The 24,636-nt window shown below is 37.4% G+C and overlaps 1 protein-coding gene across 3 annotated transcripts in view; it reads left to right on the top strand.

The window, feature by feature from the left end:
* The window catches only part of NRDC (nardilysin convertase), a 97,609-nt gene that overhangs the window by 6,475 nt on the left and 66,498 nt on the right, over positions 1–24,636 (top strand). For all 3 annotated transcript variants that reach the window (XR_004276200.1, XM_032302358.1, XM_032302359.1), the window contains exon 2: positions 23,951–24,275. Coding sequence is in view for 2 of the 3 variants with exons in the window: in XM_032302358.1 (XP_032158249.1) it covers positions 23,951–24,275 (325 nt within the window). In the remaining variant the exon portion in view is untranslated. The remainder of the gene's footprint in view (positions 1–23,950; positions 24,276–24,636) is intronic.

The raw sequence follows: 24,636 nt of genomic DNA on the forward strand, positions 1-24,636 counted from the left end.
AGTAATGTGTATAGTAATAATTGTAGTGTATTTAATTCATGTAGAAGCTTGTGGAGTTTGGCAGCTAGTTAGCAATCAAATGTTAGTTATCATTTTACTATGTTCCCAATTATATTTGCAGCACTGTAATAGCAAAAAGTCAGCAATTTTATTGTCCATTAGTTGGCTAAAGATTAGGTTATTATATAATGACAACAATATGTAGCCATTAAAAAAAAGAGATGGTTTGGGACGCCTGGGTGGCTCAGTTGGTTAAGCAGCTGCCTTCGGCTCAGGTCATGATCCCAGCGTCCTGGGATCGAGTCCGACATCGGGCTCCTTGCTCAGCAGGGAGCCTGCTTCTCCCTCTGCCTCTGCCTGCCAATCTGTCTGCCTGTGCTCACTCTCTCCCCTTCTCTCTTTCTGATAAATAAATAAAATCTTTAAAAAAAAAGAGATGGTTTTATATATTAAAATGGAAAGATGTCCTGTGTTTTATTGTTGAATGAAAACAGCTGGTTGCTACCCAAAATACATTGTATAATTCCATTTTTAAAAGGAAAAAATAACACCTCCCATTATATGTTTACCTAAAATACAATTTTTTATGTTTAGATATGTACGGAGATAGGAATGATAGTAAGCTTATTTCTCTAGGGAAAGATGAGAGGAATTTGAGTTGTTTTATTTCCTTTTTAATAATGAGAAAAGATCAGTCAGTAAATAAAAGTTATTATATGGTCATTGTAGGAAATTTAGATAGTGAAAAGAAAATTTTAAAAAATCCCTGTAATCATTCCATTTAGTATTAACCATTTGTAACTGTATTTTTATAACCTTTATTCCTATGCATTTATAATTTGTGTGTGTGTGTGTGTATGTGTGTGTATATATATGTGTGTGTGTGTATATATATTTAATTGAAGTATACTTGACATATAAGTTTCAGGTGTACAACAAAATGATTTGCAAATTATCTGTTGTCATATGCTCATCATGATAAATCACCACACAAAATTGTTACAGTATTATTTACTGTATTCCCAATGGTGTATTTTTCTTCCCTGTGTCTTATTTATTTTATAACTGGAAGTTTATACCTCTTAATTTCCTTTACCTATTTTACCTGTCCCTCTTCAATCTCCCGTCTGGTGATCAGTAATTGTTCTTTATGAGTCTGTTTTCTCTGTTGTTGTTTTCTTGTACAGATTCCTTATGTAAGTGAAGTCATATGGTATTTGTCTTTCTCTGACTTATTTCACTTAGTATACTCCTGTGGTTCCACCCATGTTTTCACAAATGGCAAGATTTCATTCTTTTTCATGACTGAGTTAATATTCCATGTGTATGTACACCACATCTTTATCCATTCATCTATCAGTGGGTACTTAGGTTCCTTCCATATCTTGGCTGTTGTAAGTAAAATTGCAGTAAATATAGGGGTGTGTATATCTTTTTGAATTAGTGGTTTCATTTTTTTCTTGGGTAAATACCCAGAAGTGGAATTGCTGGATCCTGTGGTACTTGCATTTTTAGTTTTGGGGGAACCTCTATACTGTTTTCCGTAGTGATTGCACCAGTTTACACACACTTACAGTGCACAACAACTCCCTTTTCTCCACATCCTTGACTCGTTACTTCTTGTCTTTAGCTATTCGGACTGGTGTAAGGTGGTTTATCATTGGGTTTTGATTTGTGATTAATAAGCATCTTTTCATGTTTCTATTGGTCATGTGTATGTTTTCTTTGGAAACATGTCTACTCAGGTCATCTGCCCATTTTTAATCAGATTATATTTTGGTGTTGACTTGTATGAGTTCTCTATTTTGGGTGTTAACCCCTTATTCAATATATCTTTTGCAAATACGTTCCTCATTCAGGAGGTTGCCTTTTCATTTTGTTGATGGCTTCATTCTCTGCAAAAGCTTTTAGTTTGATACAGTCCCCATTTATTTTTGCTTTTGTTATCCCTTACCTGGGTAAACATATCCAGAAAAGTATTGCTAAGGTTGCTGTGCAAGAGATTACTGCTTGTGTTTTCTTTTGGGAGTTTTATGGTTTTAGGTCTTACATTTAGGTTTTTAATCCATTCTGAGTTTATTTTTGTGTATGGTGAAAAAAAGTGGTTAAGTTCCATTCTTTTGTAAGTAGTTGTCCAGTTTTTCTGCCACCATTTATTGAAGAGACTGTCTTTTCCTCATTGTATATTTTTGCCTTCTTTGTCATGATCATGTAAGTGTGTATTGGTTTATTTCTGGGCTCTCAATTCTATTCCATTGATCAATGTGTCTGTTTTGTGCCAGTACCATACTGTTTTTTTTTTTTTAAATATTTTATTTATTTATCCGACAGACAGAGATCACAAGTAGGCAGAGCGGCAGGCAGAGAGAGAGAGGAGGAAGCAGGCTCCCTGCTGAGCAGAGAGCCTGATGCGGGGCTCGATCCCAGGACCCTGAGATCATGACCCGAGCCGAAGGCAGCGGCTTAACCCACTGAGCCACCCAGGCGCCCCAGTACCATACTGTTTTGATATACATTTAAAAAAATGGTCATGAACATTTTCTTATTGTTTCTCAATATATTTTGTCTGCCTAGTGGTCCATTGTGTAGGTATACGATAATACTGTAATTTAATCATTACTATTTTAAAAGATAGATTGTCAAATTTTCTTTACCTAAGAAGCCTGTTTATTCCCTACAGAGTCTTTTGGGAGTGAACCCAATCATAATGAATTTGGTAGGTATGTAGGGTAACCTCTGGTGATCTGGTCTGTTTCAAGGATATTTTCTAAATGGGAGACCTGGTAGGCAAGAATATTGGTTTATTCTGGGACTTCCACTCTGACATAGACCTCATAATCATACTGTTTCCCAGAGTGAAGTCAGTGCAACTCACAAGAAGTTGAGTAGATTAAAGGCCCTTTATTGTAGTTCTTTCTAGTATTGGGGTGGGGAGGTGGTGGCTGGAAGGGCTCAATTACATGGTTGGACCAGAATTTAACTGTTTTAAAAAGGTTTGGAAGTAGACTGTAGTTTGAAAAGTTAACTTGGTCCTTTGGAGAGGTGTTTATAGGGTATTTTTATTACTGAAACCAACAGTAATACTGCTTCTCCTAATACTAATAACTGTATTTGTTGAGTTATTAGTAAATAATTGTATTGGGTTGCTTACTGTTTGTTGCTTATTATTACTAAATAATAACTATTTGTTGGTTACTATGTACTAGGTCCTGTTCTAAGGAGTTTATGTAGATTACCTCATTTAATCCCTATTTAACCCTATTAGATAGTGTTCTTATTACATGATAGCCTCAAATTTGTTCTGTGAAAACACATTCTGAGCAGGTACAGACACTGATTAGTAAAAATGGATTGTGCTCTCTCATTTGGTTCCTTCCATGCAGACTTCTTAACAGGGCAGATAAGCTCCGAGCCCCTCAATTTTTGGTTTCTTCCTAGCTCTGTCTTCTGTTGTGCTGTTTTGTACTCTTTCTCTTGCCACACTGTACTCTTTGGTCATGTTTGCCTTGTGAGTTGAAGCATTACCTCCTTTGTGAGTCCTTTTATGTATGTATGTATGTAATCTTTGTGACCAAGAGTTGCATGCTGTCCTGACTGAGCCAGCCAGATGCCCCTTGTGAATCCTTTCTGACTCTTCCTTCAGTCCTACCCTCCCACATTTGAGTTATTTACTCCTTTATGTACCCCGTAGCAATGTTTTTGAAGCTGTCTTATATTTTTATAGGTTAAATTTATCTTTCCCCCTTATTCTGAAATCTTTGTCTCTTAGAATCTTACATGCCTTTTCTTCTGTTACTCATAAGTCACATGTCTGTGTTTAAGACCCATTGCTCCATTTTTGCACTACCCATCCCCTTTATTGATACTACCATCAATTATTCTAACAATTTTCCCCCTTTCATTTTGCATCATCCATTTTCCCCTTTCACTGGATCATTTCTTTGAGTACACAAATATGTTTTATTGTTCCTGTCTTCAGGGAAAAGATATTATTCCATATCCCCTCTGAGTTACACCCTTCCAGCTACTCAAGTTTCTTGGTTTTCTTTATAGCAAAGCTTGTTATAAGAATTGTCTGTATTTGGGGCATCTGGGTGGCTCAGTCAGTTGAGCCTCCAGCTCATGGTTTTGGTGCAGGTCATGATCTCATGGGTTGTGGTATCGAGTGGAGCTTCATGTTCAGCAGGGAGTCTGCTTGAAGAATTTCTTCCTCTGCCCTTCCCCTATTCATGCATGTATATCTGTATGCTCTATCTCTCTCATAAATCTTAAAAAAAAAAGGTCTATATTTGAAATTTGCAGTTTATTTATTCTCATTATATATTTTTTAAAGATTTTATTTATTATTTGACAGAGAGAGATCACAAGTAGGCAGAGAGGCAGGCAGAGAGAGAGAGGAGGAAGCAGGCTCCTCGCTGAGCAGAGAGCCCGATGCAGGACTCGATCCCAGGACCCTGAGATCATGACCTGAGCCGAAGGCAGCGGCTTAACCCACTGAGCCACCCAGGCGCCCTCTCATTATATTTTTTTTGAGAATGTCCATTTTTAATTTGTAATTCTTTTCATTTAATGTATGATTTATATCTTTCATTGACATTAATATGTTCCACAGCATCATTAAAAATTTTTTTATTGATGTATAGTTGACACATTATTTCTTTTCTTCTTCTTTTTTTTTTTTTAAGATTTTATTTATTTATTTGACAGAGAGAGATCACAAGTAGGCAGAGAGGCAGGCAGAGAGAGAAGAAGAAGCAGGCTCCCTGCTGAGCAGAGAGCCCGATGTTGGGCTCTATCCCAGGACCCTGAGATTATGACCTGAGCCGAAGGCAGAGGCTTTAACCCACTGAGCCACCCAGGTGCCCCAGCACTCACATTATTTCTTGAACTCAGAGTGGTCTTTTGCCATTATTGCTGTATCAAAATAGCTGTTTTCAAGATCACCAGTATCCTTTACTGGTTAGTTCTCAAGTTCTTACCTTACTTGGCCTTTCAGTATCGTATGACATGGTTAATCATTCTTTTCTTGAAATGCTTTTTTCAGATGGCTCCCAGGTCAATCAGTACTGTTCTACTAATCTTTCTGCTTCATTCAAAGATTCCTCCATATGAGGATTCCTCCTTATCTCCTTGACCTCTAAATTTTAGAGTGCTGAGGCCTCAGTCCTCAGACTTCTTCTTTTCCCTGTTTTCCTTTGCTCTCTGTGTTATCTCATTCAGTTTCATTGGCTTTAAATAGCACCCTATATAAAGTAACAATTCTACTCAGGTTTTCAATTCCTATACCTTTTCTTACGGCTATGTTTCTTCATAACACTTATTGCCATTTGATATACTATATATTTACCGGTTTTTGAGAACAAGGAGTTTGTTTTGTTCACTGCTGTATCCCCAGTGCTTAGATTATTAGTGCCTGTCTCATAGTCTTGCTTACATCCCTGACTCCATCTTTTTCTCCTCCGGCCTGATTGTTATATAAAGTTACATTTTTCAGTCTTTTTTTTTTTTTAATTTTATTTCTCACTTTTGTTTCAGATAAAAAAAAAATTTTTTTTTTAAACATTTTATTTGTCTGAGAAAGAGAGCACACAATCCAGAGGTGGAGGCAGAGGGACAAGCAGGGCTTGATTTCAGAATCCTGGGATCACGACCCAAGCCAAAGGCAGATACTTAACCCAATGAGCCACCAGGCACCTAAGACATATAAAAAGAAGTTGTCATAGTAATGTCTCATAACCTTTTTTTTTTTTTTTGGTTTAACATTGCTTTTGAGATTTGTCAGTGCTAGTAAGTATAATACTCTGTTAAATGCTGTTTAATAATATCTTGTATGAGTACATCGTAATTTTTCTATTTTCCTATTACTGGTTGTTTAGCTTATTCCCAGTTTTCTGGTTTTTTTTTTTTTAAATGATTATGCCACCATTTATCTTTTCTCTGATAGTTGGACATTTAACTTGTTCCCAGTGTTCAGTGAACATTTTATACATGACTCCTTGGGTACACATTTGAGAGTTTGTATATTAATAATTGAAACAACTAATTTTTTTTTAAAGATTTTATTTACTTATTTGACAGAGAGAGATCACAAGTAGGCAGAGAGGCAGGTAGGGAGAAGGGGGAGAAGCAGGCTCCCTGCTGAGCAGAGACCCCGATGTGGGGCTTGATCCCAGGACCCTGAAATCATGACCTGAGCTGAAGGCAGAGGCTTTAACCCACTGAGCCACCCAGGTGCCCCAAAACAACTCATTTTTAACTAGATGTTGCCAAAGTACTCTTCTAACTGGCTGTACTATTTTACATTTATGCCAATAGAGCATAAGGGTTCCTCCTCCTGTACCTTTCTACCAACTCTTGATATTGTTAGATTTAAAAATTATTGAGAATCTGATCTGTAGGAAACATTTTTCTTTTCTTTTTCTTTCTTTCTTTCTTTCTTTAGAGAGCAGGTGTGTGAGCACGAGTGGAGTGGGAGGGGCAAAGGGAGAGAGAGAATTTTAAGTGGACTCCATTCCCTGTGCAGAGCCCAGTAAGGGGCTCAGTCTCATGAGCCTGCGATCATGACTTGAGCAGAAATCAAGAGTCAGATCCTCAACCTGACTGAGCCACTCAGTCAATCATAGGCTTTGAAACCCCTCACAAAAGGTGAATTTTCTGCTCCACACAAATTTTTTTTTTTTAAATTTATTTGACAGAGATCACAAGTAGGCAGAGACGCAGGCAGAGAGAGAGGGGGAAGCAGGCTCCCTGCTGTACAGGAGATCTCGATGCGGGGCTCTATCCCAGGACCCTGAGATCACGATCTGAGCTGAAGGCAGACACTTAACGACTGAGCCACCCAGGCACCCTGCTCTACACAAATTTTTACCAACAGTATTACTAGTATGTATTAGATTCCACTTCCAGTTGTAGTTCTTCGTGTTTTCAACCTCTTTGAAAATATTCTTATAGGCGTGCCTGAGTGGCTCAGTCAGTTAAATGTCTGCCATCTGCTCATGTCATGATCTCAGGGCCCTGGGTTCAAGCCCTGAATTGGGCTCTCTGCTTAGCAGCGAGTCTATTTCTTCCTCTGCCTTTGCGGTCTCTCTTACTTTCACTCTCTCTCAAATAAATAAATAAATAATATCTAAAAAAGAAAAAGAAAGGAAGAAAATATTGCCTCCCAACCCCTGGCAACTATCATTCTACTTTATTTCAGTGAATATAACTGCTCTAGGTAACTCATGTAAGTGAAATCATACAATATTTGTCCCTTTGTATCTGGCTTACATCATTTAGCATATATTCAGAATTCATCCATGTTGTAGCATATGTCAGAATTTCCTTCCTTCCTGCCTAAGATTTTATTTATTTGTCAGAGAGCGCACAAGCAGAGGGAGAAGCAGGCTCCCCACTGAGCAAGGATCCCAATGTGGGACTTGATCCCAGGATTCTGGGATCATGACCTGAGCCAAAGGCAGATGCTTTACCAACTTGAGCCACCCAGGGATCCTGATTTTTCTTTCCTTTTTAAAGGAATAATATTCCATTGTATGTATATACCACATTTTGTTTATCCATTCATCTGTTAATAGACATTGGGTTGTTTGCTGCCTTTAGCTATTGTGAATAATGCTGCTGTGAGCATTGATTTCCAAATACTATTTGAGTCCTTGCTTTATATTCATTTGAATATATATCCAGAAATGTTATTGCTCAACCATTTGCATTCTCCTAGTATATTAATATTGCTGTGTAAAAATCTGCCTCACAATTTAAGTAACTCAAAGCAACAATGATTTATTATTTCTTAAAATTCTATGGACTAACTAGGCACTTTTTGTGTCTCGGGTCACTTATATGACTGCATTCATTTGGTGGGTTGGGTGGTCTGAGAGTACCTAGGATGGCTTTAGTCACATGTTTGGGCCTTGGTATGGACAACAAGAAAATGGGCCTTCTCTTTGCTCACAATCTCTTTATTTAGTGTGGCTTGTATTACTTCATGTGACAGCTGAGTCCTAAGAGAATAACGGCAGAAGCTGTAAGACATCTTGAGGCCTAGACTTCAGAACTTACTCATCAATTTCACCGCAATGTATAGGACAAAATGTACACAACTAGCCTGGATTCAGTGGGTAGGGAGAAAGAAGATTAGCCAAGTTAACACCTGGGCCATTATTAAAATGATCAGTTACACTTAATAACCGAACAGCTCTTCCATAATGAAGGAACCTTGAGAAATGGGGAAGGATTGCCGTTTGGGGAGCAAAATGTGTTTTTGGTGAATCTTAAATGGGGTGGCTTGGTGTTATGTTTTAACAAGTAAAGAGGCATATGGGTTTTTTGAGCTTGGATATTTGCAGGAACTATGTTTTATCATGCAGGGTTTTGTTTTGTTGTTGTTGTTCTTTTTAACTGTTGTATGGTAGCTTTAAACTGATGGAGCTTGGGCAAGAAGGCCTTAGTTGACTCAGGCAGGTCATACAGCTTTAGTATGTGGGCTGTTTTAACTTCAGAGCTGCAGCTGGCCTAGAATTATAGGCAGTGCCAAACGGGTTTTTTGTGTTTTTTTTTTTTAAATTCATCAGTGGTAAGTGTATAGCTATAGTTTGTTCATTTTCATATCCCCTTGTATGATTATGTCTCAGTTTTTGCATCCATTCCACTGTCATTGGTTATTTAGGTTGTTCCCTTGTTTTTGCTATTTCTTTTTTTCTTTCTTTCTTTCTTTTTTTTTTTTTTTTTTAACATTTTACTTATTCATTAGGGATTTGATTTTTTAGAGCTTTTTTGGGCATAATAATACTTAATGCTTTTATTGATTTCTCGAGCCAGGACTGCAGTTTTAAACTGCAGAGCTGTCTAAAATTACAAATGTGCTGTAGAGTAATTAGTGACTAAGGCACTAGACTTAAATTGGTAATTCCAGTTCTAGACAGTACTAAATCTCTTTAGGTTAAAGGAGGGTATCTGGGAGGGCTTACTTTGTAGCTTTGTAACTTGTCACCACCCCCCCCCCCCATCTCTACCATGTGGTCTCAAGTATTTTTGGATTTAAATATGTGAGCTCTTAACTGGTAATTTTAGTGACTGAAAGTGGGTTTCTTTTAAAAAGGTAGCTTATTAAGGAACAAATAAAAATGTGTGGGTGTATACTTTATTATAGAGAGAACAATACTGTACTCTTGATTCTTGGATATGGTTTGAAAAATCTACTTTGGTCTTTTGTGTCAGTATAGGAGCAATGGGAGAATGAAACCAAATAAATGAGGACAGATAAGCTAGAGGAAGAGAAGTTTTCTTTTCTTTTCTTTTTTTTTTTTTTTAAGATTATTTATTTATTTATTTGACAGGCAGAGATTACAAGTAGGCAGAGAGGCAGGCAGAGAGAGAGAGAGAGGAGGAAGCAGGCTCCCTGCTAAGCAGAGAGCCCGATGTGGGGCTCGATCCCAGGACCCTGGGATCATGACCTGAGCTGAAGGCAGCGGCTTAACCCACTGAGCCACCCAGGCGCCCCAAGAGAAGTTTTCTTAAAGAAAGACCAATATCTTATATACATATAAATATTTGAGGCTACATGGTTTGGGGGGAAGTATCAACCCAGTTATGTAGTTACAAAGTTAGCACCCAAGTATCCTCTTTTGACCTAAAATGATTTAGCACTATCTATCTACGCCTAGAAATAGCAATTTATGGCTGGAACCTATGTCACTGTTTTCTCTCTGTATATGAAAATGAGGTCTTGAAGGCTGTGTAGTATGCTGTGTAATGGCCGGCTATAGGATAATTTATTTGCACATTCCTCTTATCTGTGGACAGTTGGGTGATTTCCAGTTTTCTCTGTCAAACGTTGCTTCAGTGAATACTCTGGACATATCTTTGTACATGTATGTGAATATTTCCATGAGATACCTAGAAATGAAATTACTGGGTTAAAGGTATGCAGAGTTTACATTAAAAAAAGGTATAATCATATTTCTGTATAAAAACACTATACCAGTTGAGATTTATAAGCAGTATGTGAGAATATTCTCTCCCCTTGTCAGTATTGGATAACACTAATTTTAATTTATTTACTTAGCTAATTTGCTGGATGAAAAATATTTTATTTATAATAAATTATATTTATTTATAAAATAAAAATATTTTAATTTGATTATCTTTGATTTCTAGTGAGTTTTAGCATCGTTTCATATTTTGGCTGTCTTGTATTTCTTCTTGAGATGTTTGCATACCTTTTAAAAACCTGTTTTCATTGGTTTTCTTTCTTTGCTCATTAATGTGAAAGAACTTTTATATATTGTTAATCTTTTCTCTCAGTGAAGGCATACCTTATTTTACTATGCTTCGCTTTATTGCACCTCCCCGCTACTGCATATTTTTTACAAATTGAAGGTTTGTGGTTATTGTTTGTCAAGCAAGTCTGTCAGCACCATTTTCTAGCAAATGCTCCTCTGTGTCTCTGTGCCCCATCGTGGTAATTCTCACAGTATTTCAGACTTTTTCATTATTATTATATTATGGTGGTCTGTGGTCAGTTATCTTTGATGTTACTATTGTAATTGTTTCAGAAGGCCATAAAGTGTGGCCATACAAGATGGCAAGCTTAGTCGAATGTTGTGTGCATTCTGATTGGTCCACTGACTAGTCATTCCCCTATCTCATCTCCTCCCACTTGGGCTTTTCTGATCCCTGAGATACAACAATATTGAAATTAGGTCAGTTAATCCCTCTACAGTGATCTCTAAGTGTATAAGTTAAAGGAGGAGCCCTGTGTCTCTCACTTTAAATCAAAAGCTAGAAACAATTAATTTTAGTTACTGAAAGCTAGACTTTTTGAGCCAGTTAGCCAAGTTGTGAATGTAATAGAAGTACTACTTCAGTGAATACACAAATGATAAGAATGATAAGAAAGCAAAAACAGCCTGTTATGTAGAAAATTTGAGTATTCTGGATAAAACATTTTTTCCTTAAATCAGAGCCTAATCCAGAACAAGGCCCTAACTCTCTTCAGTTTTATAAAGGCTGAGAGAGGCGAGGAAGCTGCAAAAGAAAATTTTGAAGTGAGCAGAGGTTGGTTTATGAGGTTTAAAGAAAGAAGCTGTCTCCATAAGATAAAAGTGCAAGGTGAAGGGGCGCCTGGTGGCTCAGTTGGTTAAGTGTCTGCCTTCTACATGATTCCCGGTCCTGTGATTGAGCCCTGTGTCATTGTCCAGGCTCCCTGCCCAGTAGGGGAGTCTGCTTCTCTCTTTCCTTCTGTCTCTCCCCCTGCTTGTGCTTTCTCTTTCACTCACTCTCTTTTAGACAAACAAACAAACAAACAGATACATACATACATTCATACCTGAAAAAAAAAGTACAAGATGAAGCAGCAAGATGTAGAAGCTACAACAAGTTATCCAGAAGATCCAGTTGAGAGAATTAAGGAAGGTGGCTACACTAAAAAACAGATTTTCAGTGTAAATGAAACAGCCTTCTATTGGAAGAAGATGCTATTTAGGACTTTTATAGCTAGAGAGGAGGAGTCAGTGCTTGGCTTCAGAGGACAGGCTGACTCATGTTAGGAGCTAAAGGCAGCTGTTGACTCTAAATCGAGGCCAGTTCTCAGTTACCTTTCTGAAAATCCTAGGTCCCTTGAGAATTAATTCTTAATCTACTCTGCCTCTGCTCTATAAATAGAACAACAAAGCCTGGACGATAGCACGTCTATTTACAACATGGCTTACTGAATATTTAAACCTACTGTTGAGACTTACTGCTTAGAAAAAAAAATTTCTTTAATATTACTGTTCATTGGCAATGCACTTGGTCACCTAAGAGCTCTGATGCAGATGTACAATGAGACGAATGCTAACACAGTGCGCATTCTGCAGCCCATGTATCAAGGAGTAATTTTGACTTGTAAGCTTTATTTAACAAATGAATTTTCTAAGGCTATAGCTACCATAGGTAGTGATTCGTCTGATGGATCTGGGCAAAGTAAATTGAAAACCTTCTGGAGAGGATTCACTGTTCTAGATGTCATTGAGAACATTTGTGACTCATGGGAAGAGGTCAAACTACCTTGCAAATACAAGAGCAGGAGTTTGGAAGAAGTTGATTCCAACTCTCATGGATGACTTTGAAGGATTTAAGATTTCTCTGGAGGAAGGAACTGCAGATAGGGTGGAAAGAGGAAGAGAACTAGAAGTGGAGCCTGAAGGTAGGACTGCATTGCTGCCACCTCATGATAAAACCTGAATGGATAAGGAGTTGCTTCTTATGGATGAACAAAGAAAGTGGTTTCTTGAAATAGACTGTACTCCTGGTGAAGATGCTGTGAAGATTGCTGAAAGGACAACACAGGATTTAGAATATTGTAAAAACTTAGTTGGTTAAGCCCCAGCAGGGTTTGAGAAGATTAACTCTTAATTTTGAGAGAAATTCTGTGGATAAAATGCTATCAAATATCAAAGAGCATTGTGTGCTATAGAGAAATGGTTTGTGAAAGGAAGAGTCAGTTGATGCAGAGACAACTTCATTGTTGTCTTACTTTAAGAAATTGCCTCAGCTAACCCACCTTCCAGCAACCACTACCCTCATCAGGCAGAAGCCATGGACATTAAAGCAAGACCTTCCACCAGCAAAAAGATTCTGCCTCACTGAAAGCTTGGGTGATGATTACAATTTTTTAGCAATAAAGTACTTTTAAATTCAGGTATGTACTTCTTTTTAGATATAATAATAGATAACAGTATATGGTAAACATTAAGTTATATACACAGGGAAACCAAAAAGTTCCTTTGACTCGCTTTATTGTATTTGTTTTATTGTGGCAGTCTGGAACTGAACCTGCAGTATCTTTGAGATATGCCTGTATACAATTTGCTCTTTGGTTTTGTTTATGATGCTTTGTTTTAGAAAAGTTTTAAATCAGAATATAGTAAAATGTTTCCTTTTTTTTTCCTTTATAAACTTCTGGATTTTGTGTTTTGTTGAGCGGATTTACTTCACCCCAATATTTGAACAAGATTTCCTCTTAAATACTTAAAAAATACTTTTAGAACATTTTTTTTTCCTTTTAGCTCCATAATCTCTCTGAAATTTATGTGTTGAGTTTAAGGAAGTAGGTTTGGTTTTTTTTTGTTCCCCTCAAGTAAATTTTCCTGTTGTTTCAGCATCATTAATAAATCATAAATGGTGTTGCAACAGTATTACAAACATTGGTGTTTCTAGAATGTCCTTTCATTGATCTTTAAGTGTTTCTGTATCAGTATACAGTTTGATTTCAGTTGATTTAAAAATTCAAATTTTTTAAAAGTGGTAAGGCCATGTCCCCTCATTGTTTTCTGTTTTTAAAATGTTCTTGCCATTTATGTGATTCTTCTCCACATGAATTTTGGAATAAGTGTGCATGTCATGATCCATAAAAAATCTTTTTTTTTTTTTTTTAACGTTGGAATCACCTTGAATTTAGAGATTCATTTGGGAGAGGAATTTATATCCTCACAATATTGGGTGTTTCCATTCAACAGCATGGTGTGACTAGTCAGGTCTTCTGTTTTCGTCTGTAGTTTTCTCGTTTTCCTCATGTTGATTGTGTCGAGTAATAGTGAAGAGGATGGGATCTAGTGCCACGCAACTTAGGTTTAGTCTCTGCTAAGCTTGGGCAAATGAAAAAAAAACCCCTTTTGGGTTTCAGTTTCCTCATCCATGAAATGGGAGTAATAACTCATCGGGGTTATTGTGAGGATGAAATGTTTAAGACTTGTAAGTGCACATATTTAATATATTAGCTAATGTTAATAAGTGTATATTTAGGTATTTTATAGTTTCTGTTCTCTTGTGAATAGGATCTCATATTTAAATCTCATTTTAGGGGTCCCTGGGGGGCTCAGTGGGTTAAAGCCTCTGCCTTTGGCTCAGGTCATGGTCTCAGGGTCCTGGGATCAAGCCCCGCATCGGGCTCTCTGCTCAGTGGGGAGCCTGCTTCCTCCTCTCCTTGCCTGCCTCTCAGCCTATTCATGATTTATTCGTCGAATAAATAAGTAAAATCTTTAAAAAAAAAAATCTCATTTTAATTGGTTATGTTTGGTATATCGAAAAGTTAATGATTTTTTGGTCTTTAGTTCTTGATTTGAATACTTTGCTGAACTGTTTAGTATTAATATTTTTGTTTCATTTTTCTAAATTCTTATATTCTCTACATAATCATTTATTTTGCAATGAATTGTTTTAGCTTTCAATATTTTTCCTTATTTATTTACATTTTGGATAATTTTCATTGACTAGGACTTCCAAGTCAATGTTGAATATAAGTGATGATAAAGAGCATTTTTTTTTTATGAGTCTTTAAATGGATTTGATGTTGATTTATAAAAATTAACCCTCTATAAAGCTATGGGCTTTGTGTGTTATTATTTTATTAACTAGTGGGTTTTGGATTTTTATTAAATTACTTTTACTATACAAATGATTAACATTTTTATTACAAAAGATTGGGAAAGTATAGAAATTATGAGTATACAGAAATTATAAAGCATGGAAGTTCTTTTCATTGTTGTTCTACCTTTATTCCTCTCTCTGGTGCTCGCTTCGGCAGCCCATATACTAAAATTGGAACGATATTCCTCTCTCTGTATATGACTGCTACATTTGATTTCTGTCCTTTTAATTCTTCTGTGATACTGTTAGGTGTTAGATTTTCACTTAGCAGATATTAAGTACCTATCATGTATCAGGCATCAACCTTCTTTTGTTCATTCAACAAATATTTCTTAAATGTTTCCTAAGTGCCAAACAATGTCTCTGGTGCTATGGATGTTTGTGAAGAAAAAGAATTGCTCTGCCCTCAGCTAATATTTTAAACGTGCAGACAAGAGAAAGGAAGGGAAGGAGGAAGGAAGGAAGGAGCCAAGTATTGATAAATGGTGTGAAAAAAGACAGATTTGCAACAAGGTAGATGGAACTAGAGGGTATTATGCTGAGTGAAATAAGTCAATCTGAGAAAGTCAGTTATCATATAATCTCTCTGATATGAGGAACTTGAGAGGCAGGGTAGGGAGTTGGGCTGTAGGGATGGAAAAAATGAAGCAAGATGGGATTGGGAGGGAGACAAACCAAAAAAGAGACTCTTAATCTCACAAAACTAACTGAGGGTTGCTGGGGGTGGGTGGGGTGGTATGGAGAGGGTGATTGGATTACAGACGTTGGGGAGGGAGGGTATGTGCTATGGTGAGTGCTGTGAAGTGTGTAAGCCTCTTGATTCACAGACCTGTACCCCCAGGACAAACAATACATTATATGTTAATAAAAATAATTTTTAAAAAATTGAAAAAAAAAGTTAAGTCAGAATAAAAGAGGATAGAGAATGGGGTGCTGTTTTATTTTATTATTTTAAAAAATACCCACTTTTTAAGAAGATGTATTTTATTTATTTTAGAAAGAGAGCACATTTAAGTAGGGGGCAAGGCAGAGGAAGAGAGAGAGAGAGAAAATCTCAAGCAGACTCTGTGCTGAGCATGGAGCCCAACGAAGGGCTCAATCTCACAACCCTGAGACTATGAGCTGAGCCAAAAACAAGAGTTGAATGCTTAACCAATGGAGCCACCAGGCACCCTCTGTCTTCTAATAATTTCTGAAAATTTCTGATTTGCTAACAGTGTCTTTTTCTATTTTCTGAGTCTGTCATGATTTTATTCTCAAATAAAACCAAAACAAAATATAATCACAAAAATTTTTTGTTATTTACATGTGATTTTTTTTTTTTTTTAAAGATTTTATTCATCCACCTGACAGACAGGGATCACAAGTAGGCAGAAACACAGGCAGAGAGGAGGAGGCAGAGACACAGGCAGAGAGGAGGAAGCAGGCCCCCTGCCGAGCAGAGAGCCCGATGTGGGGCTCGATCCCAGGACCCTGAGATCATGACCTGAGCCGAAGGCAGCGGCTTAACCCACTGAGCCACCCAGGCGCCCCTCATCTTTTTTTTTTTAATTTAAAAGATTTTATTTATTTATTTGACAGAGATCACAAGTAGGCAGAGAGGCAGGCAGAGAGAGAGGCGGAAGCAGGCTCCTAATTGAGCAGAGAGCCTGATGTGGGGCTTGATTCCAGGACCCTGTGTATATACCCATTGTGTATGTATGCCGCATCTACCTTATCCATTATCCAAAATCCATTCATCCATTGATGGGCATTTGTGTTGTTTCCATATCTTGGCTCTTATCAATAATGCTGGAATAAGCATAGAAAATAGGTATAGGTGGAAATGCTGAATCACATGGTAGATCTATTTTTAATTTTTTGAGGAATCTCCACATTGTTTTTTATAGTAGTTGGACCAGTTTATATTCCTACCAGCAATGTTTAAGGGTTTTCTTTTCACCACATTCTCACCAGCACCTGTTGTCTCTTGTCTTCTTCATGATAGCTCTTCTAACGGGTGTGATTTAATATCTTATTGTGGTTTGGATTTGTATTTCCTGGATAACTCTGATGTTGAGCATCTTTTCATGGTCTGTTGGTTATTTTGGTGTTCACTTTGGAAAAGTGTCTCTTCAATTCTGCCCAATTTTTAACTCATTGTTTTTGTTGTTAATTAATTTGACTGTTCTTTATGTATTTTGGATATTAACTCCTTACCCAATATGTGGTCTGTAAAAATTTTCTCCTCTAGGTTGTCTTTCATATTGTTGTTTCATGGGCTGTATAGACGCTTGGGTTTGATGTAGTTCCGTTTTTTTTTTTTTTTAAAGGATTTTATTTATTTATTTGATAGAGATCACAAGTAGGCAGAGAGGCAGGCAGAGAGAGAGAGGAGAAAGCAGTCTCCCTGCTGAGCAGAGAGCCCGATATGGGGCTCGATCCCAGGACCCTGGGATCATGATCTGAGCCGAAGGCAGAGGCTTTAATCCACTGAGCCACCCAGGTGCCCCTGCTCTTTTTTTCTTAAGATTTTATTTATTTATTTGAGAGAGAGAGAGAACATGCAAAAAGGGGAGGTGTAGAGGGAGGAGAACCAGATTCTTTGCTGAGCAGGGAGCCTGACACAGGGCTTGATCCCAGGACTCTGGGATCATGACTTGAGCCAGATGCAGGTGTGGTGCTTAACAGGTGCCCCTCTAAGTTCTTAAAACATGTGTTTATTGCTATAAACTGTCCTGTAAGAACTGCTTTTGCTGTATCAAATATTGATATGTTGTATTTCCATTTTCATTTGTGTTGGGGTATCTTTTTTCTCTTTTGATTTTTCCTTTGATCTAATTGTTTAGATATGTCTTTTTTAGTTTCCTCATATTTGTAGATCTTCTCACTTTCCTTTTGTTGTCAATGCCTAGTTTCATACCATTGTGGTCAGAGAAGATACTTGGTATGATTTTAGTCTCAAATTTGGTAAGATTTGTTTTGTAGCCTATCATATAACCTATCCTGGAAAATGTTCTGTGTGCACTTGAGAAGACTATATTTTGCTGGAATGGACTATATTTTGATGGAATATTCTGTATGTCTATTAAGTACATTTGTTATTTTTTTTTTTTTAAGATTTTATTTATGTATTTGTCAGAGAGAAAGAGAGGGAAAGCACAAGCAGGGAGAGTGGCAGGGAGAGGGCTGCCTGCCAAGCAGGAGCCCGACAGAGGGCTCCATCCCAGGACCCTGGGATCATGACTAGAGCTGGAGGCAGACGCTTAACTGATCCAGTCACCCAGGCACCCTAATACGTTTGTTCTTAAGTGTGGTTCAATTCCAATATTTCCTGTTGATTTTCCGTCTGGACGAACTACTCATTGTTGATAATGGGGTATTGAATTCTATAATTATTTTTTAAAATATTTTATTTATTTGATAGAGATTACAAGTAGGCAGAGAGGCAGGCAGAGAGAGAGAGAGGAGGAAGCAGGCTCCCCGTTGAGCAGAGAGCCCGATGCGGGGCTGGCTCGCAGGACCCTGGGATCATGACCTGAGCTGAAGGTAGAGGCTTTAACCCACTGAGCCACCCAGGCACCCCTCTCCTATAATTATTGTATTGTCTAATTTTCCCTTAAGATTTGTTGTTATTTGCCTGATACTGTGGAGGCCAAGAAAAAGGAGGCTGTACCAATCTCGTATCTAGCCCTGACATAAGTGCAGCCATCTTGATGTACCAGATTATCACAAAATATTTCTTGGATTCTGACCTACTTAGGTTAGCACTTTAAACAGTCCCTCTCTCCTTTAATGATTGATTTAAACCCCTGGCTCAGCTGCCTCTGTCTTTCATAACTCCCCTGTACACTCCCCAACTGATCAGTATTGACCTGAGTAGGTAGGGACAACTCTGCGCTCCTACTCAGGAGGAAGAAGTTATAGAAGATGAGACCTTCTACCTTCAACAACCTTAAAGATTTAAGGGTCAAAATTGTTCACCGGGAAATGTGGAGGCCGAGAAAATCAAGGCCATCCCACCTCAGGTTTAGCCTTAGCGTAAGTACAGCCATCTCAGACCCCTGTGCCCAAGGGCTGAACTTTCCTCTACTTTGCTTTAGTTCCAGGAAGCCCCACCCTGCTTTGGTTCCAGAGACTCCCACCCTGCTTTAGTAACAGGAACCCATAAATACTCCTGCCTTAACTAAGCTCGGGGTCCAAGTCCCTACTCTGCTGTGTCGGGTATATTTGGGCCCAAGCTTAAGCTTGTCGAATAAACCCTCGTGTGATTGCATTGGTGCTTGGCTTCTTGGTGGTCTCTCGGACATTAAACTCGGGCACAACAATATATTTTGTTGCTTGAGCAACAAAATGTTGGGCAACAAAATATGTTGGGAGCATATATATTTATGATTGTTATATCTTCTTGATGAACTGACACCTTTATCATTATATAATGACTATTTTGAAGTCCATATTTTGTCTGATGAAATTATGCTTGTGCACTTAGTATGTCTTGAACATTTTAAATTACTTCTCATCCCCCTGTTTTTGGTAGAATTGTTTTCTAAGTCTTGATCTTAGCTTTCCCTGTAAGAATTTTGTGTACTCTGTAACATCTTGGTTTTGGTAGTTAAGTTTTTCTAGTAACTTTGTTAATATGCTGTGCAAGATTGAAAATTTGAGTATGTAGTGTATATGATATTAAATTTTGAATTAATGGGACTTAACAATATAACAGTGTATCAACATATGAAGAAATTGGTACTTGATATACTGTTAAGGAAAATTAGCTTCCAGATTTTAAGCTGGCAGGTCACAGGAATAACTCTTGGAAAAGAATCACAACTACATGATTTTTTAGATTTCTGTTACATATGTTAAGAATTGTACAAATTGAAATATCTTCTTCAGAACAACCAATAAAAACTTAATTAGGAAAGAAAAAAATATTTCATAGATAAAAATAGTCCTTTTTCTTCTGGTACCAGTATATCTTCATTTGTCTCTAAAGTTTCCATCATTTTACTGTTCCCTTTTTATATTTTTGATAGCTCAAATTACCTCTTTTTATGCTGTAATTTTTTTTTTTACTTAGTTGTAATAGCTGTAGTTATTTTTAATGCTCTTTTCCTTTAATTTTTATGTTATAATTAAGAATTTAACATATTCTAAGAAAGAATTGTAGTTTTTTAATTCTTCATATCACCTTTAGTTATGATTTAGTGTACTTATGTCTTTTTGTCAGCTTGAAGAGGTCCTTTGGACATTTAAGGCAGGTCTAGTGGGTCTCATGGTGGTAAACTGCCTTAGCTTTTTGTCTGGGAAAGCCTTTTACTTCTCTTTCATATCTAGAGGATAACTTCCGCAGAGTATTCTCGGCTGACAGTTTTTATCTTTCAATATTTTGAATATGTCATTCCATTCTCTCCTGGTCTATAGATTATCTGCTGATAGCCAAATGTGGGTTCCTTTGTAGGTTGTCTTTCTTTTCCCATAGCTACATTATAACAAAGGAAAGGGAAGTAGGCAAACAACCAGAACTGAAAGAGAATGTCTCTTTAAGTTTTTTTCATTTTTGACTTTCAACAGTTTTACTATTTAAAAAAAAATTTTTTTTAAAGATTTTATTTATTTGACAGAAATACAAGAGATCACAAGTAGGCAGAGAGAGAGGAGGAAGCAGGTTCCCCGCGGAGCAGAAACCCTGATGTGGGGCTCGATTCCAGGACCCTGGGATCATGACCTGAGCCAAAGGCAGAGGCGCTGTGACCCACTGAGCCACCCAGGCATACCCCTTTAAAGATATTTTTAATAAAGATTTTATTTTTTATTTTTATTTTAAAAAGATTTTATTTATTTATTTATTTGAGAGAGAGAGAGCGAATGAGAGTGAGTGAGCATGAAAGGGAAGGTCAGAGGGAGAAGCAGCCCCTCCCCAGCGGGGAGCCCTATCCCGGCAGAGATGCCAGGACTCCAGGATCATGACCTGAGCTGAAGGCAGTTGCTCAACCAACTGAGCCACCCAGGCACCCAAAAAAGTTTTTATTTTTTAAGTAACTGATACACCAAACATGGGGCTTAATCTCACAACCCTGAGATCAAGTGTCACGTGCTTTGTATTGACTGAGCCAGCCAGGTGCCCCTCAACAGATTTAATATAATGTGTTTTAGAGAAGGTCTTTTTGCATTGAGATAATAAGGTGTTCTTTTGACTTTGTGGACTTGTATATCCAGTTCCTTTTCCAGGTTTGGGAAATTGTCATCTATTATTTTGTTAAATAAACTCATTCTCTACATTCTCTCCTCTTTTTCTGGAATATCCATTATTCTTATGTTGGCTTTTCTAATGAAGTTTAATAGTTTCCACTGGGTTTCTTCATTTAAAAAAAATCTTAGTTCTCTCTTCTTTTCCACCAGAATCATTTCTAGATTCCTATCTTCCAGCTTGTTAATTCTGTCTTCCAACTCTGCTCAGTTTCTAGTGCATTCTCATACCTGATTTATTGATTTATTTGGCTCTGGAATTTTTAGTTTTATTTTTTAGAATTTCACTCTCTTTGGTAAAATACTCCTTATGTTCATTCATTTTCTTTCTGAGATCATTGTATTGCCTGAGTTTTTTGTAGCTTGTTGAATTTCTTTATATTTTGAATTCTTTTTCAAATAGATTGCAATATTCCATGTCTTTGGGTTCAGTTGCTAGAAAATTGTCATTTCCTTTTCGTGATAAAATGCTTTTTGATGGTGTTTGTTGGAAAGTGCTTCTTCTGCAGCATTTAAGTAGCATACACCTTATTTAGGCAAGGTTTTGTTTACTTTGATTTTAACAGTTTAACAGGCTGGTAAATTAGGAGCCTTCTTTTTGTTTTCCAGAAGGTGGTACTAGAGTACACCAGAGATAATTTGAAGAGGAGGGAGGGAGGAAGGAAGGATGAAAGGAAGGAAGGGTAGAAGGAAGGAAGGAAGTATATACTTAGCATTTGAGGCTTTGGGTATCCCCACAGCGTGGTAGGAGAATCCTCCAGGAGTCTGTGGGCGGTCTCTTTGCCTAAACCCAGGACCCACAACAGGAGACATTCTCTTTCAGTTCTGGTTATTTGCCTACTTCCCTTTCCTTTCCTTCCCTCCAGTCATTGCTGTTACTCCTCAGTGCAGTGAGTCCCTCCAGCTCCAGAATTTGCCGTCTGGCACACCTCCACCCACCACCTTGACTCTCTACTTCTGCCAGAAACGTTGTGCTGTTCTTTTGCTGGACATGCTGACACTGGCTCCCACAGTTTCTCCATGGCCCATTCTACCCACTTTGAGTTACATGAATGGATGTCTCAGGCTTCCTGGTTTCCTGTGCAGATGCAGTTTTTTTCAGCTATGGAAGTCCAATTAGTTGTAAATGAAAGGGAAGAGAAAAAAAGAACAACTTACGAGCTGTAGTTCATTATGAACTACAAATGACCTAAGTAGGTCATTTCCAAACTTTTTTCATCTTGATGAAAGTTTCATCTCAAGTTAAATGTACCTTGCTTTAAGGGCTTTCTGTATTGCTTCCTTCATTCTAACATTCCATGTTTAGCTCTATCATTCTGGATCGTACTGGCTTAATTGATCATATTTTACTAGACAGTAAATGATAGTCATTTTCCTGCTAGGCTACTAGTCAGTGGGATTTAGTTTTCTTTAAGATGTAGTCACTTTTTTTAAGTCCTTAAAGGAGTTCTGGAAGCTGGTATAAAATATCAAATACATTGTACCAAAGGGAAGGAGCAGAGTTTAAATATATGAAATTTTGCTTTAATATTTAAGCTGACCTGGCTGCTCTGTGTATTGAGTGATATGCTTCTGTTAGGTTGAGTCTTCTGGAATGATAAAATATTTGTAAAGTACTTATAAATTAAAGAAATAGTAAGGGAGGCTGAGTTGTGGGCTTGTTATCTGTTTAAGTTCTAAAATTTGGTTTTTGAACAGGTAAATGTATTTTCATAGTTCAAAATCAAAAAGACAGTCAAGTGTCTCTTTTCTATTTAGTTACTCAGAAACTGATTAGCTTTTGAGGTTTCCCCTGTGAAGAAACAGCTAGTTTTATTAATGTAAACATAGTGTTGAGGGTGTGTGTATGTATATGTACTTTTTTTTTAATTGCCTGCTAGGTTTTTAAAATTTTTATTTATTTTATTTTTATTTTTAATAAATATATAATATATTTTTATCCCCAGGGGTACAGGTCTGTGAATTGTTAGGTTTACACACTTCACAACACTCACCATAGCACATACCCTCCCCGATGTCCATAACCCCACCCCCCTTCTACAACCCCCCCCCCCAGCAACCCTCAGTTTGTTTTGTGAGATTAAGAGTCATTTATGGTTTGTCTCCCTCCCAATCCCATCTTGTTTCATTCATTCTTCTCCTACCCCCTTAACCCCCCATGTTGCATCTCCACTTCCTCATATCAGGGAGATCATATGATAGTTGTCTTTCTCTGATTGACTTATTTCACTAAGCATGATACCCTCTAGTTCCATCCACGTCATCGCAAATGGCAAGATTTCATTTCTTTTGATGACTGCATAGTATTCCATTGTGTATATATACCACATCTTCTTTATCCATTCATCTGTTGATGGACATCTAGGTTCTTTCCATAGTTTGGCTATTGTAGACATTGCTGCTATAAACATTCGGGTGCATGTCCCCCTTCGGATCACTACGTTTGTATCTTTAGGGTAAATGCCCAGTAGTGCAATTGCTGGGTCATAGGGTAGTTCTATTTTCAACATTTTGAGGAACCTCCATGCTGTTTTCCAGAGTGGTTGCACCAGCTTGCATTTCCACCAACAGTGTAGGAGGATTCCCCTTTCTCCGCATCCTTGCCAGCATCTGTCATTTCCTGACTTGTTAATTTTAGCCATTCTGACTGGTGTGAGGTGATAGCTCATTGTGGTTTTGATTTGTATTTCCCTGATGCCGAGTGATGTGGAGCACTTTTTCATGTGTGTGTTGGCCATCTGGATGTCTTCTTTGCAGAAATGTCTGTTCATATCTTCTGCCCATTTCTTGATTGGATTATTTGTTCTTTGGGTGTTGAGTTTGCTAAGTTCTTTATAAATTTTGGACACTAGCCCTTTATCTGATATGTCGTTTGCAAATATCTTCTCCCATTCTGTCAGTTGTCTTTGGGTTTTGTTAACTGTTTCCTTTGCTGTGCAAAAGCTTTTGATCTTGATGAAATCCCAATAGTTCATTTTTGCCCTTGCTTCCCTTGCCTTTGTATTTTTTTTTTATTCTGCTAAGATGATCATTTGTGTTGGTGTGTGTAAAGAGTAGCTGACTTGGGGCGCCTGGGTGGCTCAGTGGGTTAAAGCCTCTGCCTTCGGCTCAGGTCATGATCTCAGGGTCCTGAGATCGAGCCCCACATTGGGCTCTCTGCTCAGCAGGGAGCCTGCTTCCCCCCTCCTCTCTCTCTACCTGCCTCTCTGCCTACTTGTGATCTCTCTCTGTCAAATAAATAAATAAAATCTTTTAATAAAAAAAAGAAGAGTAGCTGACTCAAAATGTTTTGTGATTTTTTTTTTTCTTTCTTTAGATACATCAAATTGCGGAATGGCTTGCAGGCACTTTTGATTTCAGACCTAAGTAATATGGAAGGTAAAACAGGAGATGCAACAGATGATGAAGAAGAAGAAGAAGAGGAGGAAGAAGAGGAAGACGATGACGATGATGATGATGATGACGACGACGATGATGAGGATTCTGGAGCTGAAATAGAAGATGATGAAGAGGGTTTTGATGATGAAGAGGAGTTTGATGATGATGATGAACATGATGATGATGATCTTGATACTGAGGATAATGAATTAGAAGAATTAGAAGAGAGGGCAGAAGCCAGAAAGAAAACCACTGAAAAACAGGTGTGAATCATGTCTATAATTATGTCTTTTTTTAATTTGGGAATTCTTTGGGATAATTCCTAAACTCATGTTTTATTTCTTAATGTCAAAAAGTAAGTGTATATTCATTTTTTGATCTTCAGTAAAGATCTATTTTGTATGAAAATAATATTTAAAAAACATTTTGCTCTGATTATAAGAGTATAAAAACTTATTATAGAAATGGATGGAAAATTTCAAAAAACATAAAAATCACTCATAATCATAACTCTCAGAAGTAATCACTGGTAATATTTGAGGATTTGTATTATTTTTAGCATGGAGTAGAGGGATAAGAGAGTATATAACCTTTGGAGAGACTGGAAAAAGAAAAGAACAAGGT

Source organism: Mustela erminea, chromosome 10 (assembly GCF_009829155.1).
Source record: "Mustela erminea isolate mMusErm1 chromosome 10, mMusErm1.Pri, whole genome shotgun sequence".
Lineage (NCBI taxonomy): Eukaryota > Metazoa > Chordata > Mammalia > Carnivora > Mustelidae > Mustela > Mustela erminea.